The 15,246-nt window shown below is 38.3% G+C and overlaps 1 protein-coding gene across 1 annotated transcript; it reads right to left on the reverse strand.

Moving 5' to 3' along the window:
- Window positions 1-6,343: 6,343 nt before the first annotated feature.
- Window positions 6,344-8,777, reverse strand: LOC140036258 (uncharacterized). The gene is made up of 4 exons (XM_072077598.1): window positions 8,629-8,777; window positions 7,271-7,453; window positions 7,044-7,205; window positions 6,344-6,890 (listed from the first exon to the last, which is right to left on the reverse strand). The coding sequence occupies exons 1-4, from the start codon at window positions 8,775-8,777 to the stop codon at window positions 6,344-6,346; spliced, it is 1,041 nt and encodes a 346-aa protein (XP_071933699.1).
- Window positions 8,778-15,246: the final 6,469 nt, after the last annotated feature.

A 15,246-nucleotide genomic window follows, 5' to 3' on the forward strand; every position in this document is an offset into this window, starting at 1 on the left:
GATTTACTTGTTAAGTGATAAATGAGTTTCTTTTGCTTGCTTATTTTAACTTTTGAGAGATTAATTTCTTGAAAATCATTGATTTCATGACTTATTAGTGAATTTGGCCAAAATCCTTGAAGAATATAAGTTAAGATATTAGTAAAGTTAAGAAAGATTTTGAAAGTTAAAAGAAGGTTAGAAAAGCTAAGGATTGATAGCAAGAAACTTAAGTGAAAGGCACTATTTGGACACTATTTAAAGTTGACTTAAAAACCTTTCTTTTGGCTAGTATATTAGCTCAAATGCAACCAAAAATTCCTTCATTTTTCTCTCCTTGATGGCCAGACCTTAGAGAGAGGAAGAGAGAGAGAGAGAGAGAAACTCCAATGCTTCTTAAAATTCTTGAAGATCCAACCTTTCCTTCCACCAATCTACTTGCACTTTTGGAAAATCTTGAGAGAAAAAGGCTCCTAGGAGTGGATCTTGCCATCTCCTTGGGTTAATTTTGCTAGGGTTTGGAACTTTGAAGAGGTAAGTGACTAATCTACTTCATTCTTTTGCTTTTCAAGGAATTTTGGACTAGATTTTGGTAGATTTATGGTATTTATGGAAAACCTATGGTGGATTTGAAAATTCTATGAAAATTTGGTACTAGATGCTTTAATGATCTTGGTATACTTAGATCTTGATATATTTGGCTAGAATTTGTCTCTTGAGATCCTAGGGTTAATGATTGATGAAACCCTTGAGAATTTGAGTGTGATTTATGGTGGATTGTTGGCAAAAATTGGGGTATATATATGTTGAATTTTCTGTTTAGATGGCCAATTATCATGGGCAATTTTCATCTTTACCTTCCATTAATTTGTGACTTGTTTGTACACTTGTGCTGGAATTTTTTTTTAGAAAATTTGATGCTACTTGACTCTATGTATGTTGGTTGAAATATGTTGAAAAATTGGTGAGAAAATGAAATGGTGATGCGGGTTATCTTATTCGAAAAAGTAAAGTTGCAAAAAATGGAAAATATGGCCTAAGCTAGCCAAATTTGAGAGATAAAACTCTAGTTTTAATTTTCTATTTTAAAAACTGTTTTGGGAGGAATTTAACTCAAAAGGTTCTATTGGACTTTGATCTTGGTATATATAATGATTTTAAATCAAAATTTTGAAGTTAAAAGGGAGAAAAGTAAGATTTCCTCCAAAGTTTAGTAGTTGGCAACTTTATGGATTGATTTGACTTTGGATCCTTGTTTTAGTGAAGTTTTGGTCAGTTTAGTTCAAGAAACCTTATTAAACTTTGATCCTTATTTGTAAGATGACTTTGGGACAAAAGTTATGAAGTAAATAATTGAAAAGTGAACCTTTGCTAACTTGTAGGAATGGAAAACCTTGTTAAATACTTTTGCCCTAATGGAAAGTTGTATTTTTACCCGAATTGTCGATTTGAAAGTCTGAATGGGTTGAACTGTCTAGGACACTAAAGTTGACTAATTTGAAAACAAAGCTTTCGTACTTAAGTGAATTGATTTGGTCAACACTAAAGGTTCACTTATATGTTGTAATTGTTTGACAAGGTTGCAATTTGGGCTTGCAGGCGATCCTTCTGTGGACGCTTAAGTGCTTTAGTGAGTGTTCTAAGTGCGTGGTAGCACTATATATATGCTTGATATGTCATTGAGTTTGAGAAAAATGATATGACTATGAACTGTCATTTTTTTAACTTGGTTATGAATGGGCGAATGTATACTTTATCACACTCGACCCTACTGAATTGTTATTACTATAAGTGAACGTGATATAATATTAATGATATGTGAGAGCCCCAAAACCCAATGGCTAGTTATTCGAGATTGAGCCGGCAAGGGTTTGGTCGACTCGATTAGCGAATCTTGGGTAGTGTATATGTGTTGGATCCATACTGTTTTGGGTATACTCGAGTAATACCAATCACTGAAATTTTGTTGGTGTGTGGGCACTGTAGGGGGTGAAAGGTGGACGGAGTGGTGTGAAGTGACGATTCTACATGGACATGAAAGTTGATTGACTGTCAACTACTTGAATTGCTGATTGATCGAGTGGTTTGCCAGTGCTCAGTATCCTTACTGATTTACATATCGATTTTTATTGATGTGCTTATATGATACCTCTTGTTTATGTTTCTTGTTGAATTAAATATGTGAAATAATTGCTTTCTTAAAGTGCATGTCTTTCTTAGACTTTATTGGGCACAAGTTCATACCTTTCCTTTTGTTTTCCTTAGCAGGTTTGGTTCATGATTCGGGAATCAACACTTAGTTTTTGTTTTAATTAGATTAAGTGATTAGGGTACTATATTATTTTGAATGGGAATTGTAAACTTAAACTCTCTTTTGTATTTTAAATTGCTTCGACAGACAACTATATGTATTAGTTGTATTTAGCGTATTTTGTAGTAACATTGGATATTGAGTTTGATTTTGTGGTTTTGTATCGAGTCTCGACGAGAGTTGGACTGGCGACCTACTGATACCTTACGGAATGTTCTTGGAAAAGGTGGGGTCGTTACAATTGGTATCAGAATCTAGGTTTCAGAGTAATTTGGGCCGAATAGGGAACCCTATAGATATGAAGTAATAGGAGTGCTAGAATGACTTGTTAAGTTGGAAATTTTTAAGTGTTAGGGTTTAAACTTGATAGGTAAGTCTAAGTTTCTTCTTCTGTTGTCATGTAGGACATGGAAGGAGGGAACAATGGTAATGAGGATCCAGCGAGGCCACGTCGAGTAATTACTTATCGAGAGAGACCTGGGGGACCTCTCTAGCGTTGGGGATCTGGGCGTCGGGTTCGACCCTGTGATTGTTGAAGGATCTACCCGTATCCTGACCGAGTAGTTCTAGCTGTAGATGATGAGAGGATGAGGTTAGTTGAAGCCAACCGTAGGGCCCAGACCGAGATTCAGAGGATGAGAGGCATCATAAGGATGCAGGCTGATGGGATTCAGGAGCTCCGGGAGGATGTACTGATGGAGTAGGAGAGAATGAATGCTTTTATAGAGCAACTGTAGGCAGTTAATGGCCATCTCACTAGGGTGGTCAGAGAGGTCAGGGACCGAGTTGGGGGTATCATTGACGAGTGTGGAGCGCTACTCCAATGGGTGATTGGCGCTAATGCACCTGTGGAGAGTCAGGGCGATGGAGCCCCTAGAGTGGGTGATACAGCTAGTTCTACTCATGGCAGAGAGTCTGCTAGTTCTGTTATAGACTAGGATAGTACACTTTGAAAGTCCTTCCTTTTTATACATAGGGGATAGTCGTTAGATAGGGTTTCTTTTGATATTTTTGTACTCTTGAAGAAGAATGGATGCTGTATTTTGTGTATTCTACCCTATCTCCCTTGATTTGAAAATTTTTATGAACTCTTTTGATCTGATGTACATGTCTATGACTTGTTATCATGAATGAAATGTTTATTTTACTTTTAATTGGTGTTATAACTTGTACATGTAATTAAATTTTGTTTATGCATGTTTAGACTTGCATTAAAACCATGGATGGTTGAGGTCGAGGTCGTGGTCGGGGACGTAAACAACCCCAAGAGCAAAGGGGTGACCAAGGATCTGCAATTGATCAAAAGCGGGGGCTAAGGGCTGAAGAAGGTGACCAAGTGGCTATGGCCATCAACCGAATGACTGACCTCTTGGAAAGGATAGTGGATAGGCAGGGTCAAGAACCCGTGATTCAACCTGGGGGTCTTGAGGGAGGAGTAGACAAAGCTTTAGAATAATTTAAAAAAAATTTTCCACCTAAGTTCATGGGAGGACTTGACCCTGAGATAGCTAAGAGTTGGTTCGAAAGGATGATCGATATCTTTGCTATCCTAAATTACACTGAAGAGCAGCAAGTGTCCTTCACCGTTTACCAATTAGAGTGAGCTAAAGTTCAGTGAGGTTCCAAATAGCAAGTTGACCATTATTTAAAAGTGAAAGTATCAAAGTAGCGAGCATAACAAGTCAAGAAAATAAGCAATAACACTTCGTATAGCCAATCATTAAGTATTCAACATTTCAAGTAAAAGGATACAGTCGCTTTTGCAACTACCTCCGCCATAGCTTGATCCAGTAGTAGTTGACATTCCGTCAACTTTCAAGTAAAGTAACCAATCCAGTAGTACACCACTTAACTCCAAACTCCGTCCACCAATCAAACCTCTTACCGGGCCCGAACTCCAAGGTAAATATTGGTGGTAATACTCGAGCATACCAATTAGTCAAGAAGATAACACTCCACTCGACAAATCTAGAGACCCAGGGTTCGTTATCTAATCGACTAAACCCTTGCCGGCTCAACTCGATTAACTAGCCACAGGGCTTCTAGAATTCCAGACAGTATGCAAGCCATATACATGTATATCAAGTCAATTGCAACCAATGAACAAGAATATATTACATTAGGGTAAGTGCGATAAAGTACACCCTTGTCCGACCAAACCAATCAAATATTATCCGATCACGTTGGTAAAGCATTTAAATCAAGCATCAAGTTCAATCATGCGCTTGGAAACACTCACCAATGGCTTAATGCATTTCAAAACCACGTTCAGGTGCAACTCGTTGATTGGAGTCCAAATCTGCGATAAAATACCATTTAACGGTTTAAAATCAATTAGGGTTCAAACTATAGGAGTTTCGCTTAAAGAAAATCAAGTAAATGAAACTCACTTACGTAGTATTCATTTTACTTATCAAACTCTAGAAAATTCATGCTCGCTCTTTTGGTTTTGATAAAGAATCGATTAAAACTTTTAAGTTCGCAAATTGGTTTAAAAGACGAGGAAAACGTATTTCTAGTGGTCACTACTTTCGCCTTTTAAAGGGTACGAGTTTTGGCAAAACATTCAGCTTATGTACTGCTACGAAGGGAAACTTGAGTACTCTAACCAATTCAAGTTCAATTCAACCACGAATCACGGTTCAAGTTCCAAATTCACTCGCTTAACCTACAGAAGAAAAATTTGGGCAGCATACCTTTTGTTTTTACTCATTTTTCCAGCCATGAAAGGCTTCAATTTTTTTCCTCAAATCAACCCAATTCAACCTCCACAAGTAAGCATATCAGTATAGCTCTTCATCTAGGCTAAAAACCATCAAAATATACCTCATTTCTAGCAATTAATCAACCAATACCAAAGTTGAAATTTTCTCACCAAAACTGAAATTTCATCTTTTAAGGGTAAAAATCACAATTATGCTCCTAATCACCTCACAAATTCCATATCCAAGCTCAATACCAACTTTTGATAGTTAAACAACGTAATCAAGGCTAAAAATTATCAAAGCCTAGCTGAAATTCCATGAATCACCACCAAACTAGAGTATCATCCAATATATTCCAAGATTCAAAACTTCTATAGCATATTTAGCAAGATTAAGGTAGAAACAAGAAGTGGATGAACTTATACCTTCCAAAAGCCTTCTTGAAAGTGAAAAACCAAGAACTTTCTCCTAAGATTTTCACCACTCCTAACTTCCTAAGCACCAAAGGGTAAGTTTAATCGGTTTGGTTTTTGTTATCTCAACTCAAACAAAGAAGAATCAAGGCTGGAATTGCAAGTTCTCTTCTTTCTTTTCCCTCTCCTTGCTCTCGGCCAACATGAAGAAATGAGGAAGAAAGTGAGCCAAAATGGAAGATAAGAAGGAAGGAAAAGATCTTGGTCAAACTCTCTTGGATGGCCGACACTTGTCGTCTCAAGATTCCTTCTTATTTTTGTTTTCTTTTCTCCCTTTCTTTGGTCAAGATTTTCGGCTGCTTTAGGGGTTAATTAGGGGCTAATTAAACCAAGAGGATTAGGGCAAGAAAGTAGTAGTCAAGTGGTATACTCAATCGGTAGCAAACGGTGCACGTCAGTTCAAGCCGATTTTTCTTAACTCTCGCGTACTTGTGTTTTAACTTATATTAACTAACTTATTAATAGCACTTCTAATCACACACTTCCTCTTATCTAATACTCATTCTTATCCATCAAATTTAGTACACACACCTCACCAATTAATCAGACTACCATAAAATGAAAAAATCCTAATTTACCCTAACTATAAAAGTAAAGGTAAAACTCTTGATTCTATTATTTATTACAACTATTGATGGAGTAATTTAGTAGTAAAGATATTATAAAGTAACTTATTCAAAATAAAAGAAAATTTTAAGAAAATATGGAGAATTTTGCAAGTCCTCACACTCTCTCTCACTTAAAAGAATTTCGACATCGAAATTCATACCTTTATTCGTAAATAGCTCAGGGTACTTATCTCGCATGTCCTTCTCCAACTCCCAGGTTGCTTCTTCCACCTCATGGTGTCTCCATAGAACCTTAACCAGTGAAATCTACTTATTTCTCAAGTCTTTCACCTTCCAATCTAGTACTCGAATGGGTCGTCCCTCGTAGGTTAAAGACTCGTCCAGTTCAATATCCTCTGGTGGTAAAACATGAGTCGGATCCGGGTGATACTCCTTAAGCAAGGAAACATGGAAAACATCATGGATTCGAGATTGACTAACTAGTAACTCTAGTCGATAGGCCACCTTTCCTGTCCGTTGGAGTATACTAAAAGGTCTTATGTATCTTGGTTGCAATTTCTTTCCCTTTCCTGCCTTGATCTTTTCCTTCAATGGAGTAATCTTAAGAAACACCTTATCTCCTAATTCAAACTCCAAATCCTTCTTTCGATGATCGGCATAGATCTTTTGTCGACTTTGAGTCGTTTGAAGCCTCTGACATATCACTTTTACCCTTTCATAGGCTTTCTCAACCCATGGTATTGTTGTCAGATCTATAATCTTCCTCTCTCCTATTTCATCCCAATAAATCAGCGATCGACACCTTTGTCCATAAAATGCTTCATATGGGGCCATTTGAATAGAAGAGTGATAACTATTATTATACACGAACTCAACCAGTGTCAGATACAAAATCCATCGTTATGTGCTCCCATTTTCATTCAGGTATCTCTAAAGGCCGTAACAGATCTGACGATTTTGATGCTCATCTTTCACTAGTTGACACATAAGGCACTTTTACACAAACTGAGCAATCTCCGCTTTCATATTGTTCCACCAATACAGACTTTTGAAGTCCTGGTACATCTTACCACTACCTGGATGCACTGTATACCTAGAGCGATGAGATTCTTCCAAAATCTCCCTTTTCAGTTCCTTATCGTTTGGTACAACAACGCGATTTCGGAACCTTAGAATCCCATTAGGATCTGGTTAAAATCAGGTAATTCTCATTTTTTTACTCTTTCCACCTACTTTTGTACTGTTGGTTCTTTCTTTTGACCCTCTTTAATTCGATCCAATATTGTCGACTTCACCTCAATATTTCCAAAAATAACTTTCTGCGGATCAAGACGAGAGTTCCATTCACAAATATTTCTAATAGGCTCCACTCTCCCACCATCAAACCTGTTAGTTGAGCCTTCCGACTTAAAGCATCTGTTACAACATTGGCCATTCTTGGATAGTAATTAATGGTACAATCGTAATCTTCTAAGAATTCCACCCACCTACGTTGTCTCAGATTTAGCTATTTCTAGGAGAATAAGTACTTAAAACTCTTATGGTCTGTGTATACCTCAAATGTCACCCCATACAAATAATGCCACCATTTTTTGAAAGCAAACACAACGACTGTAAGTTCTAAATCATGGGTTGGATAGTTCTGCTCATAAGATTTTAACTTCCGAGAAGCATAGGCAATTACATTCCTATTTTGCATTAAAACACACCCCAATCCTTCTCTCGAAGTGTCGGTATACACCGTATAGCTATCCTTCTCATTTGGCAAAATCAACACTAGAGCCATGGTCAATTGTTTCTTAAGCTCTTGAAAACTAGTTTCACACTTAGCTTCCCAAATATATTTCCCTTGTTTCTTTGTCAAATTCGTTAGGGGTCCCGCAATTCTTGATAAATTCTTTATAAATCGGCGGTAATACCCCACTAGACCCAAAAAGTTTCGAAACTTAATAGGATTCTCCGGTCGTTTCCATTTGGCAACGACTTCAACTTTAGCCGGATCTACAGTAAGTCCATCTTTTGAGATTATATGGCCTAGAAACGTCATTTTCTCTAGCCAAAACTCACACTTGCTAAACTTGGCAAACAACTGTTGCTCTTTCAGGGTTTGCAATACTATTCTCAAATATTGTTCATGCTCCTCCTTTGTCTTAGAATACACCAGAATATCATCGATAAACACTATCACAAACCGATCCAAATAAGATTTAAACACTTGATGCATTAAATCCATGAATGCCGCTGGGGCATTGGTTAAACAATAAGGCATCACTGCAAACTCGTAATGCCCATATCGGGTGTTAAAGGCAGTTTTTGGCATGCCCGCCTTCCTAATTCTCAATTGGCAATATCCTTGTCGAAAATCTAACTTAGAAAACACCACAACCGCTTGTAATTGGTCAAATAACTCGTCAATGTGGGGCAAAAGATATTTATTCTTAATGGTTGCTACATTCAACCCCTGATAATCAATGCACAACCTCAAACTTCCGTTCTTTTTCTTGACAAAAAGTACTGGAGCGCCCCAAGGTGACTCACTCTCGTGTATAAATCTCCGTTCTAGTAAGTCTTGCAATTGAAATTTTAACTACTTTAGTTCAGTGGGCACCATCCGATAAGGGGCTTTTGAGATGAGAGTAGTTCCAGGTGTTAAATCAATCTTTAACTCGATTTCTCTCTCAGGTGGCATTGACACCAATTCGCTCGGGAATACATCTGGATATTCATTTATCACCGGCATATCTTCTATACTAACCTTTTCTCCTAGGGTGCTAACTAGAAAACCTAGATACCCCCGTACCCCATTACTTAGCAATTTTTTAACTCTATTCCCGAAATAAGGGTAGATGATGCTAGAATACCCCTTACATCTAGTTTTAAAGTTACTTCACCAGGTATGCAAAACTCAACCACCTTTGTGCGACAATCTACCCGAGCATCATGACGAGCTAGCTAGTCCATCCCTATAATAACATCATACCCCTTAATGGCTAGACATATAAGGTCGACTACCAATTTTCGCTCACCAACCCAAATGTCACAGTTTCTATACACCTCATTAGCAAGTAAAAATTGGTTACCCGTACGTGTTTTCACTTCTAAGTCATCCTCTCGACCTTCACATCAATTCCACACATAAAAGTAGGGCTAACAAAAAAATGGGTTGCACCAGGGTCTATCAAAATTTTGGCCAAACGATGAAAAATAGGAATCGTACCTTCCACTACCTCCGATGGTTCAGGTACCGATTGTTGATCGAAAGCGTACATTCAGACTGGCACTCTTGGCCTGGTCCCTCCTATATTGGTTGGTTTAGGTTTTGATTTGCCAGCTGACTGAGCGTCACTAATCAATGGACAGTTGGCGATCTGGTGCTCAGTACTTCCATACTGTAAGCACTTTCGAGCCTTTCGTCAGCAATTATCCTTAGTGTGATTAGATTCTCCATAGTACCTATAAGACACTCGATGGGTGGATGTCTGGCCTCCCTGCGAGGCACCTCTCGCTTGTCCCCTTCTACCTGGGGCTCCTCTCGGAGTAACTTCCCTAGATGTACCCGACATTCTTCCACCGCCAGCTCCTCGATCCACTTTAGGAGGTGGCTTACCCCAATCATCTTGTACCTGCCCCTGACTTCTACTAGGTGCACCCCTTTTCTTTGTATGAAAGGTCTTTACCTGTGCCCTTCCAATTTCTAACCTTTGGGCTTTCTCCCGAACCTCCATGAAGGTGTTAATTTGTGCCGCCGCCAAAGCTTCTTGTATTTCAACATTTAGTCCCTGTACGAACCACCTCACCCTCCTTTGCTCCGTAACTATCAATTCGGGAGCAAACTTGGATAACTTGGTGAATTGAGTCTCATACTCAGATACACTTAGGGTTCCTTGACGGAGCTTAATAAAATCGTCCTCCCTCTTCTCCTGAACTATCGGTGGGAGATATTTGTCGTTAAACTCCCACACAAAATTCAATCAGGTCCATGCTGTCCCCACTCTCTTCCACTTGGCCCTAATTACATTCCACCAAACTCTGGCTGGTCCCTCAAATTGAAATACCGTAAAATGCACCTGTCTTTCCTCCGTATAGTTTAAGGCGGCGAAAATATTGATTATCATCTCCAGCCATCTCTCGGCTACCTCATGGTCTGGTTCTCCAAAAAATTTAGAAGGATAAAACTTTTGGAATCGTTCTAGGGTCCTATCTTCCCTTATTTAAGGGTCCCTAGGCTAATTTACAGGGGTTTGACCCTGCTGCTCTACCAATCGAGTAAGAATATTGGTCATTTGCTGAATCGTCATTGCCACCTGATTCCCTCTTTTAGCTCGGGGTCCAGGTTGTGGCTCAACCGCTGCACCTCCCCCCTCTCTCGGTTCTTGTACTGGTTCTTGTGCCTATCTAGCCCCACGCCACAGTTAGAACAGCGTTCTCGGCTAGTTTGACACCTTTGACTTCTCCTACTTTCCATACCTTTTTTGAACAATAGACTATATAGGTATAAACAAACTAAAGTAGCTATAAAGCGCAATAAAAACATTTCTAAGTCATAAAGTAAAAGCAATAAAACACGTTTAAAATAAACATTTCCTATATACATATCAAAATAAGTCACATAACAAGTTATAGAGTGCTGTACATGCCAACTTCATACAGTCAAAAGCTTATACAGCCAAGGGACATAGAACAAAAACAAGCGCTATGTATATCAGCCTAACACGTCAATATTAAAAACAAAAGATGATGTGTCACCCTAAAAAATGTTCCTAACTATCTCACATAGTCCCTCAAAACCCTAGATCCTTGGTCTAGCTAGTCACCGATTCGACCGACTCTGCCTCCTCTTCAGGTGCAGCCGGCTCCTCCTCGGGGTCCTCCTCAGGAACGCTAGGGGCGGCGTTCTCTTGACCTCCATCCGCCAAGTTCTGCACTACTTCCCCCACCAGGGCCCCACACTCAGTCAAAATATTATTGGTCCGGTCTCTTACTTCCCTTACTACTCGAGCAAGGCAACCATTAGCCTCCTGAGTCTGCTCTCGAAAGGCATTAGTTCGCTCTTACACCTCAAGAATAGAAGTTTCAAGCTCACCGATCCTAGCCGTTTGCATCCTCAATACAGCCTGCAGACGCTCAATCTCCGTCTGGCATCTACGATTGACATTACTCAATCGTCTCTTCTCGTCGGCTATAACAAAAACTACCCTATCGGGGTAGGAAAAGGTCCGCCAGCAGTCACAGTGTCGGACCCTACGTCCTGGAGCCCACCGACATATAGGCCGTCCGGGATGCTCCTGGTAGCTAAGTACTCCTCGAGGTCATTCAACAATCCCATTCTCACCATTCTCTTCCATTGCCTACAGTATAAGTAACATCACAAAAATAAGCAATTTAAACAAATAAAGCTAAGTTAAGTATCTAGTCTCTAGGGTTTCACACTTAGCCAATCATACACAAGTTATATCATGTATAAATCACTCAATCTACCAAGACCAATTCAAACCTAGGTTCTGATACCACCTGTGACGATCCCACCTCCCCCTAGGACGTACTCCAGGTTTTAGCGGACCGTCTGCCCAACTCTCGTCAAAACTCGCTCACTTACTTCCAGTAAAATAGTTTACAACCTCAAGAATAAATGAAATAACAGTTCCCAAATTTGGAACGTACATTTACATTCATTTCTATCTCAAACATTCATACAATCCCAAATATAACAAAAGATTTGAGTTCCAAATACATTCAACCCTAATCGAGCACTAGCGCGAGTACAATCGTAAAAATTCAAAAACAAGACTATGCGAGCCTGTACCAGTCTCACGCCCTCGCTCGCACCCTTTGTAAGGAAAACAAAACTAATAGAGTGAGCTAAAGTTCAGTGAGGTTTTAAATAGCAAATTGACCATTATTTAAAAGTGAAAGTATCAAAGTGCTGCGCATAACAAGTCAAGAAAATGAGCAATAACACTTCGTATAGCCAATCATTAAGTATTCAACATTTCAAGTAAAAGAATACAGTCGTTTTTACAACTAGCTCCGCCATAACTTGGTCAAATAATAGTTGACACTCCGTCAACTTTCAAGTAAAGTAACCAGTCCAGTAGTACACTACTTAACTCCAAACTCCGTCCATCAATCAAACCCCTTACCGGGCCCGAACTCCAAGGTAAACACTGGTGGTAATATTCGAGCATATCAATTAGTCGAGAAGATAACACTCCACTAGACAAAACTAGAGACCCAGGGTTCGTTATCTAATCGATTAGGCCCTTACCGGCTCGACTCGATTAACTAGCCACAGAGTTTTTGAAATTCCAGACAGTATGCAAGTCATATACATATATATCAAATCTATTGCGACCAATGAACAAGAATATATCACATTAGGGCAAGTGCAATAAAGTATACCCTTACCCGACCAAACCAATAAAATATTAGCCGATCACGTTGGTAAAGCATTTAAATCATGTGTCAAGTTCAATCATGCACTTGGAAGCACTCACCAATGGCTTAGTGCATTTCAAAACCACGTTCAGGTGCAATTCCCTGATTGGAGTCCAAATCTGCGATAAAATACCATTTAACGGTTTAAAATCAATTAGGGTTCAAAATATAAGAGTTTCGCTTAAAGAAAATCAAGTAAATGAAACTCACTTACGTACTATTCATTTTACTTATCAAACTCTAGAAAATTCATGCTCGCTCTTTTGGTTTTGATAAAGAATCGATTAAAACTTTTAAATTCGCAAATTGGTCTAAAAGACGAGAAAAACGTATTTCTAGTGGTCGCTACTTTCGCCTTTTAAAGGGTACGAGTTTTGGCAAAAAATTCAGCTTATGTACTCCTACTAAGGGAAACTTAAGTACTCTAACCAATTCAAGTTCAATTCAACCACGAATCACGGCTAAAGTTCTAAATTCACTCGCTTAACCTACGGAAGAAAATTTTGGGTAGCATACCCTTTGTTTTTACTCATTTTTCCAGCCATGAAAGGCTTCAATTTTTTCCCTCAAATCAATCCAATTCAACCACCACAAGTAAACATATCAATATAGCTCTTCATCTAGGCTAAAAACCATCCAAATATACCTCATTTCTGGCAATTAATCAATCAATACCAAAGCTGAAATTTTCTCACTAAAGCTGAAATTTCATCTTTTAAGGCTAAAAATCACAGTCATGCTCCTAATCACCTCACAAATTCCATTTCCAAGCTCAATACCAACATTTGATGGTTAAACAACATAATCAAGGCTAAAAATTATCAAACCCTAGCTGAAATTTCATGAATCACCACCAAACTAGAGTATCATCCAATATATTACAAGATTCAAAAGTTCTATGGCATATTTAGCAAGATTAAGATAGAAAGAAGAAGTGAATGAACTTATACCTTCCAAAAGCTTTCTTGAAAGTGAAGAACCAAGCATTTTCTCCCAAGATTGTCACCACTCCTAGCTTCCTAAGCACCTAGGGTTAAGTTTAATCTGTTTGATTTTTGTGATCTCAACTCAAACAAGGAAGAATCAAGGTTCGAATTGCAAGTTCTCTTCTCTCTTTTCCCTCTCCTTGCTCTCGGCCAACATAAAGAAATGAGGAAGAAAGTGAGCCAAAATGGAATGTAAGAAGGAAGGAAAAGATCTTGGTCAAACTCTCTTGGATGGCCGACACTTGTCGTCCCAAGATTCCTTCCTATTTTTGTTTTCTTTTCTCCCTTTCTTTGGTCAAGATTTTCGGCTGCTTTAGGGATTAATTAGGGGCTAATTAGCTGAAATAAAACCAAGAGAATTAGGGTAAGAAAGTAGTGGTCAAGTGGTGTACTCGATCAGTAGCAAACGGTGCACGTCGGTTCAAGTCGATTTTCCTTAACTCTCGCGTACTTGTGTTTTAACTTATGATTCACTAACTTATTAATAGCACTTCTAATCACACACTTTCTCTTATATAATACTCATTCTTATCCACCAAATTTAGTACACACACCTCACCAATTAATCACACTACCATAATACGCAAAAACCCTAACTTACCCTAACTATAAAAATAAAGGTAAAACTCTTGATTCTATTATTTATTAAAACTATTGAGGGAGTAATTTAGTAGTAAAGATATTATAAAGTAACTTATTCACAATAAAAGAAAATTTTAAAAAAATATGGAGAATTTTGCAAGTCCTCACATTGGGATAAAAGCTACAAAGTAAGTAATTGAAAAGTGGACTTTTGCTATGATTTGCTTGTTTGAAAACTTGTAGAAGTGGAAAGTCTTGTCCAAACTTTTGAAATGTTTTTACCCTAATGGAAAGTTGTATTTTTACTTGAATTGTCGATTTGAAATTCTGAATGGATTGAAGTGTCTAGGACACTAAAGTTGACTAATTTGAAAACAAAGTTTTTGTGCTTAAGTGAATTGGTTTGGTCAATACTAAAGGTTCACTTATATGTTATAATTTTCTGACAGAGTTGCAATATGAGCATGCAGGCGATCCTTTTGTGGACGCTTAAGGGCTTTGGTGAGTGTTCTAAGTGCATGGTAGCACTATATATATGCTTGATATATCAATGAGTTTGAGAAAAATGATATGACTATGAACTATCATTTTTTTTAACTTAGTTATGAACGGGCAAGTGTGTACTTTATCATATTCGACCCTACTGAATTGTTATTGGTATAAGTGAACGTGATATGATATTAATGATATATGGGGGCCCTAAAATCCAATGGCTAGTTATTCGAGATTGAGCCGGCAAGGGTTTGGTCAACTCGATTAGCGAATCTTGGGTAGTGTATATGTGTTGGATCTATACTGTTTTGGTATACTCGAGTAGTACCAATCACTAAAATTTTGTTTGTGTATGGACCCGGTAGGGTGTGAAAGGTAGACGGAGTAGTGTGAAGTGGCGATTCTATATGGACATGAAAGTTGACGGAGTGTCAACAACCTGGAATTACTTATTGATCGAGTGGTTTGCCAGTGCTCAGTATTCTTACTGATTTACATATCGATTTTTATTGATGTGCTTATATGACACCTCTTGTTTATATTTCTTGTTGACTTAAATATGTGAAATAATTGCTTTCTTAAAGTGCATGTCTTTCTTAGACTTTATTGGGCACAAGTTCATACCTTTCCTTTTGTTTTCGAGATTACATTATATCAAGAGTAATTTTAGTGAGAAAATACTCTTCAAGGAAGATTTGTACTCTTAGTTGCATA

Source organism: Coffea arabica, chromosome 2e, assembly GCF_036785885.1.
Source record: "Coffea arabica cultivar ET-39 chromosome 2e, Coffea Arabica ET-39 HiFi, whole genome shotgun sequence".
Classification (NCBI taxonomy): Eukaryota; Viridiplantae; Streptophyta; class Magnoliopsida; order Gentianales; family Rubiaceae; genus Coffea; species Coffea arabica.

What these genes read in the sequence shown, in the direction of transcription:
- LOC140036258 (XM_072077598.1), bottom strand. Translation starts at nt 8,777, where the DNA reads ATGCCGGTGATAAATGAATATCCAGATGTATTCCCGAGCGAATTGGTG. An exon ending in ATGGTGCCCACTGAACTAAA is followed by an intron (nt 7,454 to 8,628) that starts GTAGTTAAAATT and finishes ATGTTGTAACAG; the next exon opens with ATGCTTTAAGTCGGAAGGCT. An exon ending in ATGAAAGCGGAGATTGCTCA is followed by an intron (nt 6,891 to 7,043) that starts GTTTGTGTAAAA and finishes GTATAATAATAG; the next exon opens with TTATCACTCTTCTATTCAAA.